At 52.9% G+C, this 17,622-nt stretch overlaps 1 protein-coding gene across 1 annotated transcript; it reads left to right on the top strand.

The window, feature by feature from the left end:
- Positions 1-43: 43 nt before the first annotated feature.
- BRAP (BRCA1 associated protein) lies at positions 44-15,369 on the top strand. Its single transcript, XM_035565731.2, has 12 exons — positions 44-230; positions 322-468; positions 1,022-1,223; positions 1,947-2,136; positions 3,554-3,667; positions 4,150-4,298; positions 6,473-6,548; positions 7,162-7,300; positions 7,814-7,923; positions 9,593-9,682; positions 11,593-11,696; positions 12,970-15,369. Exons 1-12 carry the CDS (start codon positions 149-151, stop codon positions 13,328-13,330), a joined length of 1,764 nt encoding a protein of 587 aa, XP_035421624.1. The 5' UTR covers positions 44-148; the 3' UTR covers positions 13,331-15,369.
- Positions 15,370-17,622: the final 2,253 nt, after the last annotated feature.

Below are 17,622 nucleotides of genomic sequence, written 5' to 3'. Positions count from 1 at the left end.
AGCCCCGCCCCCTCGTGACGTCATCGCGCCGGCGTGACCCGGTGGGGTCAGAGGGGAGAGGTGCGCGAGGCGGAAGCGGCGCCTCAGAGCTCCCGGGGGCGGCGGCGGCGGCGGCGGCGGCGGCGGCGGGGCCGTGCCGGGCCCACCGATGAGCGTGTCGCTGGTGGTGATCCGCCTCGAGCTGGGCGAGCACTCGCCGCTGCCCGCCGGCTTCGCCTACAGCGCGGCCGGTGAGTGCGGCCTGGGCCCGGTGGGCTCGGTAGGCCCGGTACCGGGTACTAGGCCTTGACGCCTCCTCTCCCCCCCCCCCCCCCCCAACAGCTCCCGACATGGCGGCGGACAGCAGCGGCGCGGCCCCGGCCTGCCTGCAGGGGAAGGGCCCCGGAGAGCGGGCGGCCATCCTGCACCAGCACCTGGGCCGCAGGGAGCTCACCGATGTCATCATCGAGACCATCCGGCCGCGGGCAGGTACGGGGCGGGGGGGGGTGCCCGGTACCGGCAGGAGCCTGCTGGTCCCGGTGGGGCTGCGGGGAGGGGCTGGCATCTAGAGGGGGGGGGGCTGCAGGGGTTTGGGTGTGCCCCGGGTGGGGGTTTAAGGGCAGGAGTGCCCGCTCACGGCAGCGCCCGGGTCGCGGCGGTGTCCCCGCTGCCCTCAGAGCAGCACAGGGGGAACCGAAAACGTGGGGCTCGCCTTGCTTGTGCTCGGTAAAGCTGTGCGGGTGGCTCTTTGCCGGTACCGGCACCAGTCGGGGTCTAAACGGGGCACTGAACAGAACCTGCCCAGCTTGACTCACACGCTGGGGTCCTGCCGGGGGCTTGCACGGGGCCTTTGGCAGCTCCCGAGTTTCCCGCAGAACAAAAAAGCTGAGCTGGGTCTCGTTCTGCCACCTTCCAGGGGCACAATTTGCCTCCTCGCAGTTTGACTTCTCGCTCTTGTTGCGTTCGTGCAGGCTGTGCTTGGAGAACATTAAGCATTTCTCGTTGCGTGGTTAGTAATCTGAAAGCTTTTGGTTTGTGAAAGATGAAACAAAAGGCGCCGTGGAAGGAAAGAAATCTTCGGAGGCGGCGTCTGCTGAGGACAAAGCCAAACCCGACGAGCAAAGCAAAGAGTGCGAGGCTGCTCCGGACTCGCCTTCGAAGCAGCTCCCTGACCAGATCTCCTTCTTCAGCGGAAATCCCTCGGTTGAAATCGTTCACGGCATCATGCACCTGTACAAAACAAAGTAAGGACGCCTGACTCACGGTGAGGCCAGCAGGAAGGGCGGGTCGGTCGCCCCGGGCTGCGGCAGGCAGGAAGGGTGACCCCGCACCCACGGGCCTGGGGTGGTGCTGGAGCTCGGGGTTGGCTCGGGGCTCCTGCCGGGGGCTGGCTGTAAGAAATGGGGTTCCTAGAAAAGAAAAAAATGACAGTTTTTCAAGGAATCCCGCGGTTAAATTGCGGTCCGCAGGGTCTTGGCGGCAGGCCTGAGGAGCTCGCTGAAGCAGGAGGCTTCGTCCCGTGTTTCAGGGCTTATAATTCCACTCCCTTCCCTGGCGATTGCAGGAGAAATTCCGTCTCGGGTCTGCCTGAGAGCTGTCGGGAGACACAAAATGAGCGTTTGAAATGGCAACAAACGTGGCTCGTTTGTTCTGCGAGTAGTTCTGAGCGTCTGTGGCTTGCCAGCTTCAACTGCTCTTAGAGAAAAACAGGTGACAGATTCTTCCCGACGCAGCCGTCATTTATTGGAGGTGCTGTTTTGATCCTTTGCTAAAAAGTGAGAGTTTCGTGTGGGTATTTAAGGCTCCAGCAGCCCCTTGCTTCTCTGTAACCGTTTGTAAACGTGCAAAAGAGCGTTCGGATTGACAACAAAACTATCCTAGTGGCTGCGGCTGCGGGAAGGGTGATAAAAGCTGTGCCTCTGGCCCCTCTGGAGTGACGTGAGGCCGTGTAACCGTTCCCTTCCCAGCAAGATGACCTCCCTGAAGGAGGACGTCAGGCGCAGCGCCATGCTCTGCATCCTCACGGTGCCCGCTACCATGACCAGCCACGACCTGATGAAGTTCGTGGCCTCCTTCTACGAGGTCATCGAGCACATGAAAATCATCCGAGACTCCACTCCCAACCAGTACATGGTGCTGATCAAGTTCAGCTCCCAGGTAAGAGCTGGGAGCCCCTGTGCCTCAGGAGGGCTGTACAGCTGCTGCGTGGCTTTGCTGGCCAGCTCTTAGCCAACCTCGTGCTTTACCCTCGGTGACGCAGCTCTGTCCTACTGCCCAGCGCCTCCCTGGGGCTGCTCGCTGGGGTTCTTCCCACACCCTGACCCGCAGGGAAGCGTCTGCACGGTCTGTCTAGCCGATTTCTTGGCGGCAGGAGATTTAAAAGCTGTTAGGCCTACCCGGACACCCTGTTCTCTGCCGTCGGAGCACGTTCAGAGAGAGCTGAGCAGAAAGAGCCCAGCCGGGGGGGGGGTTTGTTTCCTATTCTAGGAAAAACTTGGTCTGCTGAGGAACCGCGTGGTTTCCCAGCCCCTGCCAATGCAGCAGGAAAAGGACGGTCTGCCCCCGAAACTGAGGGCCGGGTGGCACCGGGCGCTGCCCACTGCTCTTCTTGAACGTGGGGCTTTGAGCGTTCCCCCTGCCGGTTCCTGTGTGCGCTCCCTCACCTGTACCCTCCTTTCACTGGCCCCAAATAACCGATTTTGGGGTCGGGAGGGACGTTTTGCTCAGCGCTTCCCCCGGCCACGAGATGTTTTCTGTGCCTGTTGTGCGGATGCAGTGTTTGCGTGCAAGCCGTGCTATGTGCGGTGGCCGCGAAGACGCATTTTGTGTGTCTCCGTATCCAGTTTCAAATACCTAGCGCTGAACAGCCTCAAAACCACGAACAAGTCACCCTGAAATTCCTGTAAAGAAGAATCCCCCCAGCCCTGTTCCCCAGTGACCCCTGACGGCTGCCTGCAGGTAGCAAAAGCAAACCCCGTGGGTTTTTTAGTTACCTGCCTCCTGCGACGAGGGGCAAGGGAACGTGGCGTTCAGCTCCCCCCGTGTGCGACTGTCTGCGAGGCGAAGGGTTCGGGGAGGTTACTCCCTGAAAACGGGTGAGGTTTGGTAGGGTTGGGTTTGGTTCTGCCTCTTTACAAGCAGCTCGGAGCCTGCCCGAGCTGCTACGAGTGAGTGGATCCTTGCCCTCAGTCAGCCCGTCCCCTTCCCTGAGCCCAGTATCGGGGTCCTGCGACGGGGCCCTCGTCAACTTTTACAAAGAGACCGAATTCGCTTTGCAAACGCGCTGAAATCGCTGACGAGGAGCGAGGCGGGTGCTGAAGGGAAATCCGTTGCTCCTGCCGAGCGCTCGGGTGTTGGAGCAGCCAGCGCGGCTCCGCTTCGTGTCCTCGGGTGGCAGCGCTGAGCCCAGCCCGAGGTGCGGTGCCTGCTGGCAGAACCCGTCCTCTGAAACCTCTGCGCTTCTGAGGCCGGGTGGAGGGGGGGGGGGAGAGGACGCAGCCGATTCCTCCTCTCCCTCGGCCGTCTCAGCTGCGAGCCTTCTCTCTTTAACCGCCTCCCCTCGTCGTGCGCGCAGGCTGACGCAGACAGCTTCTACATGGCGTGCAACGGCCGGCAGTTCAACTCCATCGAGGAGGACGTGTGCCAGCTGGTGTACGTGGAGCGCGCTGAGGTCTTCAAGTCGGAAGACGTAAGTTTTTGTTTTCTCCTCTCTTTGCCCCTGGACCTGGCAGGCTTACCAGGGTCACTTCTGCCGGACGGAACGCCGCAAGAAGCGCTTCGCTGCTTCGATCCGAAGCCCGTTTCACATTCCAGTGCTGTTTCTGCTTGGGAGAGGTTGTTTGGTGACTCTGTAAGCTTCGCGCCTCACTTGTGCAGCGTCTCTGACCTAACCCTGCCAGGTGCGGTGGTCTGGTGGATCCAAAAAAGGTGGTGGGACTGCAGCAGCCGCGCTGACCCTGCGCTGCCGTGAGGCTGTGCTCTGTGGAGCGCTGAATTGCCTCCTTTCCTGGTAAATTTCTCCCTGCCGCATAGGCTCACAGGATCACTTGGTTCTGTTTTTGTACCCTAGTGCCGCCAGTAGCGAGAGATGTTTGACCTCTCCTGTGTGGGTGCTTCGCTTGTGGTGATCGGAGGGCGCTGAGCAATTTGTCTCCGCTTGTTCTTTCGAAGGGGGCCAGCCTGCCCGTGATGGATCTGACCGAGCTGCCAAAATGCACGGTGTGCCTGGAGAGGATGGACGAGTCCGTGAACGGGATCCTCACCACGCTGTGTAACCACAGCTTTCACAGCCAGTGTCTGCAGCGCTGGGAGGACACCACGTAAGAGGCTTTCTTTTTTTTTTTTTTTATTTCCACATCTAAAACCCTGCTCCGATTGTGGTGGCTACGTGCTGACAAGACCGGTTCCTCTCATCGAAGTGTGGGGGCAGGAATTGCTGCCAGTTCTGATGCTCTTTTTCTTCCCGTTAAGGGACTCCCAGGGAGAAATCTCCCAGCCAAAAGTAATGGAGCGATGTTTCCTGTGAGCCTCGCTGCTGAGGCAACGAGGCAGCTGTAAAATAATGCAGATTGTCTTAAAATGTTGTAGGATAAAAATAGTGGGACAAACAGCATTGCACGCACGCAGCCCTGTTTTGTGCAGCCTCCTGTGTCTGTTTGGGGGTTAGTTTCCCTGGCGTGGCTGAGGCTGCACTGCAGACAGACGAGCGCCGCTTGCTGGAGCCTGGAAATCCTTTTGGGAACTTTTGGGAACACGCAGGGCAGCAGCCTCGCCTCCCTTCACTTGGAAGCTCAGAGGGTGAGGAAAAGCTGGGCTGGAGCAGGCTGTGCAGGGGGGCAGGGCTGGAAAACCAGACAAATGGAGGCAGGGAGGAAAGAATAAGGACAAGATCACTCTGTAAATCAGGAGGAGGAGGAGGCAGCTGCTCTGGGCAGGCAGCGTTGTTAAAGGGGGCGTGGGCTGAGCAAGGGCAGGCTGTGCTCCTGGCGGGGGCAGCTGCCCTGTGTCTGTGGCTCAGGGCCACCACGGGGCAGCGCTGGGCTTGGGGCTGTGTCTGTCCTTAAAGCAGCTCCTCTCTGGCCGCTGCTAACCCTTTCCTGTTCTTGCTCCTGCCATCCTTCGCGTCGCCAGAGGTAGGATTTCAGGTGTCTGAGCCCCCCGGTTGGCACCCAGGCGTTATCAGTCGCGCACAGCTGGCATTCTTCTGGGCACTGCCGCTTTACTGCACGTCAGGCGGTCACAGGTACTGCAGCAGAAGGCTGCTCCTCTTCGCTGCGTTCTCTTCTCTGATACTGGTACCACCGACCGCCTGATTCTGTGATAGAGTGCGAGGAAAAACGTAGGCCTAGGAAATCATTTGTGAGGCAAAGTAAATGAACTTCGGTGGGATTTATCGGATTTGTAGCTGTTAAGGTTTATTGGCTGCTTTGCCCCATAAATCAAAAGCAGTTTAAATTTGAAGCAGTAGAGCTTAGCCAGTGTAGGATCGAGATCCAGAATAACACTTAGATATCTAACGTACAACTTCAGCAGAACTTCTGCTCCCAGTCTAGGAGAACAGTAGAGGAAAATCCCTGTCCGCTTTGCTTAGGTGCCTCAGAGGCTGTAAGTGCCAGAATTTGTATAGAAAGCTCGCTGCAATCCCGTGCTCTCCTCTCTTGAATATTTCTGTAGCTTATCCAGCAGCTAATGAAGAATACGTAACCAGTGCTGGCAGCAGGATCCCGAGCCTGAGTTACCTCGCTCCCCAGCTGAGCTTGTGGTGGTTGAGGCCTGGACAAACGTCCTTTCTGGTCCTGGTTCTGTCTTCCCGGCAGCACAGCGGTGGTGTTTCAGAAGAAATGATAGCAGGGTGCCCGCTATGGATTCTTCTAGGGTAGACTTAGACATTGTTCCAGAAGGGCTGGGCCTGAATCCCTTTGGTTGGGCTGAAATCGAGGCAGCGTTCCACCCCCCCATGTCCTTAGGGATGTTTCAGCACTAAGCTGTGTTGCAGAGTGCAGGCACCTCGCTGGTACTCAGCTCCCCGTAGCACGCTGTAGTTACAGCGTCCTTCCACAGCCGCGTGTAGCTGCTGCATGGAAACCTCTGCAATAATGGAGAATGTCCAAGAAATAAAGTGACAACGAGAAGAGAAGTCTCTTTGGTATAAAATCTGACTGCCTTCACCGTATGAGAAGGGTGTGGAAGAGCCCTTCTGGGACCTGAACGTTGCTCTGCGCGTATCGCTCACGTCACTAGAGCGCTGACTTGAGACCGAAATGGCTTTGGAAAAACTGGCTTGTTCTTCTGGCACTTAGTGGCTTAAAAGCAGTAGCCTTTTGTGGAATGGAGGCAAGATTGCGAGGGCTAAATGGGAGCTGAAAGATGCGTGCGCACAGGGAGTGTCCCACAGCATAAGGCATTCACTCGGAGCTCTCTGGCTCTGGTTTTAATTACCTTAATATTAAGTTGGAGCACCGTGTGTCTAATCATGCTGCTTATTGCCCTCTAGGTGTCCTGTCTGCAGATACTGCCAAACGCCTGAGCCAGTGGAAGAGAACAAGTGTTTTGAGTGTGGAGTTCAAGAAGTAAGTAGGTGGGTGGATGGTGAGTGAGATCTAGACTAGATCTGACTGCACAGCTGCTCTAGGTGCTTCTGAGGGTACTTCTGTGGCTCCTTTTGGGTTCACTTCACCAGTCAGTGGTGTAGCTGCTTTCCTTTTGAGCTGGAATCAGTACTGGGAAGGGATGGTATCTCCCAGGTTTCCTGCTGTGACAAACGTTCTCAGTTCTTAGAGAGCGTTAATGCGTAATAAACTGATCGGTGCCTGAGATAAGATGTGTGTGATAGCAGGGGGCCAAACGAACGCTGAACTCGGTGCTCCCTTCTAGTCTGTGCTCTTCAGAGCTTGTTTTTGTGGTTCTGTCAGGCTGCCACCTCCGTTAATCAAGGCCGTTCTTCCATCCATGCCTGTGGTAGTCTGTCAAGGTGCCTGGCATCTGCAGGCTCCTTCTCCTTACTCTTCCACCTGAATGAGGTTTCCTGGAGGGGGGGGGGAAAGCAAACTGTTCGCGTTTTAAGGAGGTTCCTGGCTGTGCACAGCATCAGCAGGCCGTTGGTGTCAGATGGTGCTTTCTCAAGGCGCCGGTGCCGCCGTTTGACGGTATTGCGAGGACAGAGCTTTCCCGTTCTCTCTGCAGAACCTCTGGATCTGTTTAATATGTGGGCACATAGGCTGCGGCCGCTACGTGAGCCGACACGCTTACAAACACTTCGAGGAGACCCAGCACACCTACGCAATGCAGTTGACCAACCACAGAGTCTGGGACTACGCTGGAGGTGAGCGCTCTCTCTTCCCCCCCCCCCCCCCACCCTTGTAGGATGACCTTGGTTGTAAAACAGCTTCTGGGACCCCAGCAGTGTTAGGAAGAACGCTAGTGACAGTTTGCTTGGAGGTTAAGGGGTCTGCATCCGTACTAATCCTTCCTCTTTTGGGAACATCCATCTCCTCTCTAATAGCAGTTTTCGTGGGTCTGTAGCAGATGGGAGAGGGAGAACACGATTCCATAACGAACTGGAGCGGTCCTGTAGCCTCCGTGGAATGTGTTTGTTACTCCCTTTCCATCAATTTGCCCTCAGGTATGAGAATGGGTTGTGGTAATAAATACCCTGCAAGGTGTCTATGCAAAGCCTGCTAAATAACAAATTCATCTGTTGTTGGCTTGCTGCCGTGCTAATGTGCTGCTGCAGCAGTCTGCGTGGTTAATTGTGCTGCATGAAGTGTTTCCACTGGTGTCAACCTGGGTGTTCTTAAGCATAAAACTCCTTTTTGGTTGAATTTTCTCTCTTCAGATAACTACGTCCACCGGCTGGTTGCAAGTAAAACTGATGGGAAGATAGTTCAGTATGAGTGCGAGGGAGATATGTGTCAGGAGGAGAAAATTGATGCCTTACAATTAGAGGTAAATATTTTGGCTCGTCGGGCTCTGCTTTGTGCTGCCGTGTGGAAATGTTTCAAATCAGATATGAATACAAGAAAATGACATCAGCTTATGCAGCAGACCTGCTCCCTGCATGTAGGCAATCATCTTCAGAAAGAAGCAGGATATTTTTACTTTTTTTTTAAAAAAAAAAAAAAAACTCCTTTTGGCTCTGCAGAGCCAATGCAGCTAAGAGTAAGCTGGCTGCAGTCTCGTCCTGTGTTCACCAGTAGATTGGAGATTTAGCTGCTTATGCTGCTACAAACACTGAGGTCATTGCAAAGAGAAATGGGTCCAAATGCCCGGACTCACTCTCAGACCCTTCCTAGTGGAGCTGTGACTTGGCATAAGGCCCCAGGATGGGTAAGGAGCTGTTGATTTGATTAGTTTGATTTGTACGCCAAGCAAGTAAGTAGGAATCCATAGCTGCGTGTCTACTTTGGCTATCAAAGAAAGCTGACAGCCCTGTCTGACACCAGCCCTGCTCTGCTCCCGTCCGCTCAACAGACAATGATTTTTTGTGCCTGCTGGCCGGCTTCTCCCACACTAACTAGAAGGGTAAAACAAAGGTTCATGCAAGTTTTCCCTTGCCAGTGATCTATTTTAAAGGGAAACTCAAATTACCGCTTCAGTGAGCGGATATACTGCAGCAGGATTTCAGTCGCATTAGACACAAGGTTATCTGTAGAGGAGAAGCCTGTAGAGACCAGCCTTTGTGAGCTTATTGCTCAAATAAATATTTGTTTGTTTTTCCCTGAGTTTTCTATGTAACATTTAGATGCAAACCCAGCTATTTTTTAACCCTTATTGCCAGGAGGTCAGTGCTTAAAGTACGTCAAAGACCTCTCTGTCTGGCTTATGAGATCTAAATGTTTGCAGAGAGAATGAATTTGGCAGTGTGTCTTGGCCCCCTGATACTACTGAGAGCATTCAAGGCTTTTTGCACATGTTTAATTCCACAGCGAATGCCTAATGCTCTGCTTCTTAGCCTGATGGTAAGAAACGATCACGTTTTCCAACCTTCTCATAACTCATTTGCAGAACCAGGAGGGAAAAGAGGGGATGTAAGGCGCACATCCTTGTTCAAATGCCAGAATAACACTGGAATGGGCTGTACTTGTTGGAGAACAGTAAATGTGAATAGCTATACACAGCTGGGGATGCTTTGCCAGAGATGCTCTTACAGTGAAGCCAGATGTGTGCATTTACCCTTTCCCCCTTGGGTTTTGGGCTAGAAATGGGGAACTTGGCCTCTGGGATCTCAGACTCATGGCAGAGATGATTGATGCTTCATTTTCCTGTGGAGTGCAAGATTTTGAGCCCTATTGTTACTACAGTGAGGGATTCTGTCTCTTTAAAAAGTATTTGGTGTGGTAGTGGGTACAGCTTGGTGGCACTTTCACCTGGTCCTTGCTGTTGTGCTCTGAGGACTTCACTTGATTCCAGAAAATCATGTGATTGAATTCTGAAATCAAATTGGTGAAACGCCTATCTGCTGGATCTGCAGATTGCACGTATGTTCAGACTGCCCTCTGTGCTCAATCTCCTTCGATTAAATCGATTTTTTACATCGGAGCCTTTTGGGCTTCTCAGTCGGTGCGGCCACCCTTAGGAAAAGCTGACGGCTCTGCGCGTGCTTCTGTGTTTGTAGTACTCCTATTTGCTAACGAGCCAGCTGGAATCACAGCGCATCTACTGGGAAAACAAGATCGTCCGGATAGAAAAGGACACGGCCGAAGAGGTGAGCCCTGCTCTGGGGATGTTTGGAGCTCCGCTGAAACAAGGTGCTGGCCGCTGGGAAGTCGGATGGGAAGTGGAGCTGCTCGGCGTCTCACGCAGCCTGCGCGTCGCGTGACGTGACCTCGCGTAGCCTGTTTCGCTACCAGCTGAGAAAATTGGCTCCGAGATGTATCCCTTATCTCAGTGCTCACATCTAGCAATTTGCTGCTCAGTGATGCAGAAGTAGGTAGATTGCCACCTAGATTTAAGGTTGATTTAAACGTGCTGCTCGGGAAGCTGCAGCAGTGGTGGAAACAAGTCTGCGCTGCTGCAGGATCCCTGCTCGCTGATGCCATCAGTCTCACACTGACGTTTTTCTCTGGGGAAGGTTAGTGTAGCATGGACAGTATGACTTTAATTTGCTCGGCTGTCTTTCTGCTCCAAATGCATATTGATTTGCCCTTTCTTTGTGATCCCCTACCTTTCCTCATCACCCAGTGGGAAAAGTTCGCAGTCTCCTCCCATAAAGCATTCTGTAGGCAGGGCTGCTTCAAAATGTCAGGAGCAAAAATCCAGAGAGAATATTTTAATGCTTTTCACTCTACGTAGATCCTTTCAGCTAGGTTTAAAGTGAGTCAGGATTTAAGGTTGAGTCCTTACTTGAACTTCCTGCATGACTTCTAATTAACTATGTAGTACGTGTGGTTATGTAGCATCCTAAATGCAGAAATTAGGACCAGTGAAATAGTGGTCAGCGACTTTGGTCTAAAGAACAGACCCAGAAATCTCACAGACATCCCCAGAAAAGGTGTAGCAAAAATTGTGTTGCACGTGACCAGGAAACATGATCCGCAAAGCAACTGCAAAGTGAAACAACTGTGATGAAACGACTGTGATATACACCTTAAATGTGGCTTTGCGTTTAAAGATCCTTACAGTTTTATTCATGGCACTCACACCGTGGAAGTCGTGCCTGGATCAGTGCCACTCTGCAGTGTATTCCATTATCAGTGCTCACGCTACTTCCCCAAATTAACCATCAGCTGCATAAACATTCGGTGATTAAGGCCGGAAGGCTTAAAACCTGCTCTGTACTGACTCTGGCACCAGCGAAGACAGCGTGTGTGCTGACACTGACATTTATCCAGATTGCTCCTCCAGGAAAGCATTTTTCCTTTAAATTCCTCTCTCCAGTACATGCAAGCATACTTTGACGTTTATAGAGGGGAAACAAGTATTTCTGTCTATAGATCTCCTCTAAATCGTACGTTAAAAGTTTCGATGTGTTCTGTGTAGTGCCTAGAGAATGGGAGCATGCTTTTTTCAGCAGCAGTGGTCTCTAGTTTCGAAGTAGAGGAGGAGACGAATCCAATGTGTTTCCATTTGCCTTTGACATGAGCAGGATATTCATGTCAGTAGGTCACTGTCTTATGACAGCGCGCTGCTGAGTCAGTGCTGAGTGGAGTAGCACGTTTGTTTTCAGACTTTGACCATACTTATTTGACATTTAGTTTAAAATGAGCAAAAGCTCCGCATTGTAAAGCTCTCAGGTGGAAATTTAAGTTTACCGGTAGCCGTTCTCTCAGATGCCTTTTGTATAAATGCTGAACTGCAGTCACTAAGAAGTTCAGGAGCTGATATAGGTGGTGGGTTTTGTTGCTGTTATTGAGTGGGGTCCCTGGCGCAGCTCTGCAGCCAGAGTTGCTGTTCTGTAGGAGCAACTTCCACGGCAACGTGGTTCCTTGTCGGGCACCGCAAAGTGTAACGCAGAGGGTCTTAATCAAAATTAAGCCTTTTCTTGCCTCAAAGCTGTTGCTTACCTGGATATAGTAATTGGTCAAAGTCTAGAAACCACACCAGAAAAATGAATGTCATAATGAAAGTGCACAGGACTTTGATCTGTTTGAAATGCCTGTGTGTTTGTTTTTACAGATTAACAACATGAAGACCAAATTTAAAGAGACCATTGAGAAGTGTGACAGTCTGGAACAGAGGCTGAATGACTTGCTCAAAGAAAAGCAGTCTGTCGAAAGGAAGTGGGTACCGCTGCCAGGTTTAGTTCCATGCAGCCATTAAAGCTCTGCACGCTGACATCCAAAAAGGAGGAAAAAAAAAAAAAAGAATCTTGCTATTCTTGGGCAACTCTGAGCTATTTAAACTGGTTTACTGAGAACTCCGCTCATTTATAAAAAGCTCTCATTTCTGTAGGTGTTCCCAACTTGAAAGTGCCTGTTGAGTGGAACGCAGCTTTTGGGCCCGTGGCTCTTTTTACACGGTCTGCATATTTAGCTTTCAGTAATCCTTCCTCTGCCTGCTCAGAAGTAGACGCCGGTCTGTTTTGCAGTCGGTGGATGCATCCGAAGAGGAGAAAGGCAGCCCAACAGAGGCATCTCACCCGGCACCGAGAAAAATGTAGATCTTAGGAGGTGCTTAGATGAAGGATGGCAGGCATGGACAGAGCGCAGATCAGCGTGTTCCAGCTCCCTAGGTGGGGCTGCGTGGTCTGTTCTTCCCAGCCCGCCAGGCTCCCGGCATTGCTGCCTCTCCACAGCCCCGGTGGGAGCAGGGACTCAAACTAGTGAGTGGTAGCTCGTGAACCTCACCTTGAGGAGTGGAAAGCAGGGTCTGTGTGATGCCAGCAAACTTTCAGGGGAAAAGCACTGACTTGTTACGAATGGGAAAGAACTGTCTGTGGAGCAGGAAGGTACTGACATCCTTGTGGGAGCACCTCACTCCTGAGTGAGGGGCCGTCTCCAGGGTCTTGTACTTACAGTTTGGCAGGAGCCATTATCTCCAATCCCTGGCTGCCCTTAGCTGTCAGGACCACTTGTAATTCCTGTGCCCTTTCTGGCACCCGTTCTTGGAGTTGCAGATGCACGTTCAAGGTTACAGTCCCGTGCTCCCCCCACATCCTGTCCGTTGCCTGCACTTTTAGTCTTTGGTACGAGGTGGAATTGCCCAACTCGCAAGGGAAAGGGCTCTCCTGGGTTATGCTGTTTGAGGGTCAAAGGTGTGGTTCTGCTCCCACAGCATCCTGGTTTATGTGCAGGTAGCACCGTGCAGGCAAGCGGGTGTTAGCAAGCATTAAACTGGGTAGAAATATCCTGGGGGGGGAGGTTCAGTCCTTTTGTGTTTCCTCCCTTTGCCCATCTGTTGCCAAAAGGCCCAAACCAAGTTCTGGGCGGTCTTGGTGGGGCTGGGGACAGTTGGGGAGACAGTTTCCCTAAGGACTGGAAATAAAAAAGGATGCAGTAATGTGTAATTTAGTGTAATACACTGCTTTTCCTGACTTGTGCTTCTACTTGCAAGGTGTTCTCAGCTGAATAACAAAGTGGCTAAACTTTCCAACGAGCTGAAGGAGGAACAAGAACTGAATAAGTGTTTGCGAGCGAATCAAGCCTTGCTCCAGAACAAGCTTAAGGAAGAGGAGAGAGTGTTAAAGGAAACCTGCGAGCAGAAGGACCTGCAGATCTCGGAGATCCAGGAGCAGTTGCGAGATGTCATGTTCTACTTGGAGACGCAACAGAAAATCAATCACCTCCCAGCTGAGACCCGGCAGGAGATTCAGGAAGGACAGATCAACATTGCGGTGGCATCTTCCGCCAGCTCCTCCATGGGGGGCACAGGCAAACCTTCTTCCAGGAGAGGCCGCGGCAAGAGGGGCAAATGAAGATCGGAACACGCTGCTCCCGAACTGAATCTGGCCGTGCTCGTGGTAGGCCAGGCCCGCCTCTTGGGACTCCGGCTGGGAACGCCCAGTTCAGTAGAGCTCAGCTAGAAATTGTCTTCAGAGCTTCTCATAAAACTGGCTGCCAGTCACTGGAGGTGTCTGTGGTATTTAAAAGCATTTCACTGCACTATTTAGCTGTTTTTAGGCGGATCTTAATGACCATTTTGCCTTCCTACCTTTTCAAAGCCCCCTCCTGTCATGCGTTTGACTTTCTTCTTGGAGAGTGTTCTGTTCTGGGGTGGGTGCGCAGTGTTCAACATCGCGTTCCCTCAGGGGTGCTGCGGAGTAGGCTAAGGCCCAGCGTGTAAGGCTTCTCGAGTTCTTCTCCCCACTCCTGGATTTAAAAGTATTCTTGATTAATAAATGTTTTTTTTTATTTAAGAAACAGTGTAAATTAGATTATATGCATCTCCTTGTAGTATGTGCAGACCAGACACTGCAGAACAGTTTGCGCAGGAGTAGAACTGTAGTTTGGAAATAAAAAGGGGCGAGGTGTGGAAACGAAACCATCTCAGTGGTGTAAGAAACTAAACGAGTCCTTAAGGCTTGCAATCTAGGATATTAAACGCTTTAAGGGACTTTGCTACGATCTGTTTCTTCATTTTAGAGATGGCCTTTGAAAGGCCAGTGGTCACTGCCTTTGGTACAGAAAGTATCGAAGGCTTTTTATTCTGGAAATTGTTTAACGTAGTTATTTTACAGGCGTTTCTACAAATTAAACGGAGCCGTCTTTGCAAAGACTGGTCCGTGTTGTGTGCTGAGAGCTGCCAGAGTGTTCTGATCCTCCTGGAGTGGGGTGCGTACACTTTCCCTTCATTAGCTGCACTAGGAGCATGTTGGCATGAGCTCCAACGCTATCCTCAGAACGAGGTGAGGAAAATAACTAACGCAGCGTTTTCACAGCCCAGTTCCTACATGCCTGCACTCAGCCTTCGCGCCGCTGCCAGCCCCCAGCCCACAGGGCTGCTGCGCTCGGGTTTGCCCGCAGAGCTCAGCGTGCTGCCCTGCGACCAGACCCTCGCCACTAGATGCAGCTGTTGTATCCAGTTACTGTGAGCCTAGCGCTGCCTCTTCTGCTCTGGAACACGGCTCTGTCCAAAATCCTGGCTGGCAAAACTTTTCTGTTACTTGCCCAAAAAGTGTGCCAACCCCCCCAAGGGAAATCTGTGGACAGATCTTTTTTTTTTCTCCTTCCACTTAGAATATGTACCAGACTCGATGCTCTGGTTAGGCGTGGTTTTATCACGATTGGAGGGGCGACTGTTCTGTTTGCTGTGTTGTGCTCAGCAGCCTGAGTGTTTAGATGCTAATTCTTTTTTAAAAACGGCTGGGGAGTCGTGCAGTTGTCTTTTCGGACCACAGTATGATCCTCTTCCGTGGTTAGAACTGCAGGAACAGCCTTGATCTTTAGTCTGTAGCACTGAAAATGGAGATCTGACTTCTTTGTTCCAGTTTGGAGCTAGTAAGTAAGACAGCTAGTCCTTTATTGATAGAAGTTGTTCTTTTTGGCCAAGCAAAAGGAACGAGTTACAATACGTAGAACGACTCTCGGAAGGTGAGTCTTCATAATCTGCTTCCTGACTTTATTGACTGGAGGTGTTAAACTTCCTCGCGTTGGAATACGCGGCGCTTGTTCGTGCACTCGTTGCATCCGCTGCTTTGGTTCGGAGATCTGCCCCAATCATCTGGAACTTCCACCTTTTCTAACTTTGTAGCATGAATGTACACTAACTCTTTTCTAGTGTGTGGATTGTACAACCAGGCCTCTGCCTTCTGTAAATTATTCTAAGGACCTAGAGATGTACAACACGGCTTGCTCTCCTATAGAAACTATTTTATTTAAGATATATTTTTACACCATCTTAAGATCCTCCAAACTTTTGCTGAAAGCTTGCTTTGTGTAGAACACTAAGATGCCGTACTGTATCTTGGAATTCATTTTCAAAAAATGTGATTGAAAATTAAAACAGCGTGCAGTACGTCTGTCTGTGTGCTAACTGGACGTGGAGGGAGGCGATGGCAGGGAAAAGGGCAGAATGTGTGGCCTGTTCTTTTTAAAGTCCTAACTTGAAGGCAAAGCTGCCCAAATGAGCTTTTTGTGATGTTTGGGGGAAGTTTCATTCAGCTGAGCTGATAGGAGATAAGGCAGGGTAACTGCCTCCAGCTCAGAAGCAGGCAGCTCATGCAGAAAAAGCAAGGCTTGTTGAATACTTGTGTTAAATCAATTTACCCCGTCCTCCAGGAGTCCCCTTCGCTTCCTAAAATCATGCTGGGTGGCGAGGCAACCTGGGGTGTCCACCTGGCTGCTTGCCACCGCAGATGAGCGGGGTTCCCCCAGGCTTACGGCCCCTTCCCTCGCAAACCTTCCCCCCTGTGGGACCGTGCTGCAGGGTAAGAGGCAGCGCGGCCGTGGTTTGAGGCCACACATGGCCCGTGGTGAAAGGCAGAGGCTGCTCCAGGGCTTCCTCACCCCTCATCTGGACACCCAAGTGCCTGGAAAAAGCAGCGGGGCTCGGACCTCTCCCGCCTGCGGTCTGCTCAAACATCTGGTCAGATTTGTGGCCGGTGACTCAGGATCGCCACAGTAAAAGGTTGCAGCAGCACAAAGCTTCCCCCAAGCGCTGGACAGCCGAGAGCGGCCAAGCTCCTGCTATGATTAAGAGCCTTAAAATAGATTTTATATAGATGCTTCTAAAACCATGAAGGAAAACTCCCCACTACTGATCGGCGAAGGGGTCACGCTGCCTCCCCTGGTGCTGTGCTGGGTGTCTGGAGCGGTACTTCACCCCGGGCAGAGCCTGCCTTGGCACGCCGCATGGTGGTAAGAGGGGGCAGATGTTCCAGCAGGGGCAGCAAATGGAGGAGCTCTGTCCTGCGGACAAGGCAGGAAGGGCTGCCAGTGGCCAGCACGTTCTGTGAGACTTGCTGGATCCTGTCGTGGCCTCTTTGCAGGAGGTCCCTGATTGCAGGCTGGCAGAGAGGGAGGGGGACAGCAAAACGACTCGATTCTGTGTGTGGTGGCACAAGCGCTCAGCTCACCACGTGCAGCAAAAGTGTCCAAGGCGGCTCCAGAGCGTCCAGCATCACCCTCGTATCCCTGGGGCGAGAGCACCCACCTGCTCCGGGTCATCAGGGACCGTAGGAAAGGCTGCGGGATCTAAAACGGCCGGGGAGAAACCCAGACGGAGAGGAGCGGGAGCCAGAAGTTGCACCCAGCTTGGCAGGGTCCCCCTCGCTTTGAGGATGCCGACAGGATTCGCTCCAGCAGCTGCTCCCGGGGAGAGGTGGTTAAACGGGGCGGCGAGTTGACGCAGCTCCTCCTCATCCCTTCGGACTGTGGGGCCAGGGACTCGTTAATTTTTCAGTGGGCTAATTTGCCCCTTGGGAAGAGCGTGTCCCTTAATGCCAATTAATGCCCTCGATGACGCCGGCTCTGCTGGTTTAGGAGCCGAGGACCCGGGTGAGGTGACACCTCCGTGGGTCGTGTCCTGGAAAAGCCCCACGCAGGGCCGCTAGCGGAGCGGACACGGAGGAACCCCGCGGGCGTCCGGCTGTCCGTCCAAGCATGACAGACACACAGTGCTGCCGGTGTCCCTCCGAGGGGCAGGGTGCCATCCTGCCCGCCGTGCCCCAGGGCCGGGGTAGCGGCACCCGCTCCGCGCTCCGTTTATCTTTCCATCGGAGCCGAATTCTCCAAGGCCCCGTGGAAAATTCCTGCCTTGATCCGCACCGCCCGACGTGTCCGTTCTCGTCGGAGCGCGGAGGAAGCGGCGCTGATCTCTCCTGCGCTTTTTTCCCCTCTTTTTAAGTAAGCGGGCAGTGTGCTCTGACAACAGGGGCTGAGGGCAAACCCACCCAGCCCGTGCCACCTTCCAAAGCATCCCCACGCCTGCCAGCAGTGCTTGGGGCCATTCTGCAGCAGGGCAGCGACACTCGCCACTCGCGCCTCCTCCAGGTTAAGTCCTGCACAGGTTATGAGAATCAGGAAAACCTGATGTACAGAATTCGGGGGGAAATACGTGAGCCTGGCCCCTCCTTGGAAGCATCTCTCCGTGCAGATCCCAGCAATTCAGCGGTAAAATTGCCAGCTGCTCCCAGCGTTTCCTGCTCGGCGACACCTCCAGCAGCGCCCAGGGAGGGCACGGACCAGGCCCATGCTGCCACAGCTCCCCGTGAAGCAGGAACCACTTCTTGACGTTTGCTTTCTTTAAAGTCCGAGTTACAGCCCCGCG

Source organism: Cygnus atratus, chromosome 17, assembly GCF_013377495.2.
Source record: "Cygnus atratus isolate AKBS03 ecotype Queensland, Australia chromosome 17, CAtr_DNAZoo_HiC_assembly, whole genome shotgun sequence".
In the NCBI taxonomy this organism is placed as follows: domain Eukaryota; kingdom Metazoa; phylum Chordata; class Aves; order Anseriformes; family Anatidae; genus Cygnus; species Cygnus atratus.
Note: the sequence above shows the minus strand (reverse complement) of the source record. Positions and strands in the feature narration are given on the sequence as shown.

Excerpts from the sequence above, each read along its gene's own strand:
- BRAP (XM_035565731.2), top strand. The coding sequence starts at position 149 with ATGAGCGTGTCGCTGGTGGTGATCCGCCTCGAGCTGGGCGAGCACTCG. Across the intron at positions 231-321 it reads CTTCGCCTACAGCGCGGCCG|CTCCCGACATGGCGGCGGAC; the intron begins GTGAGTGCGGCC and ends CCCCCCCAACAG. Across the intron at positions 2,137-3,553 it reads TGATCAAGTTCAGCTCCCAG|GCTGACGCAGACAGCTTCTA; the intron begins GTAAGAGCTGGG and ends TCGTGCGCGCAG.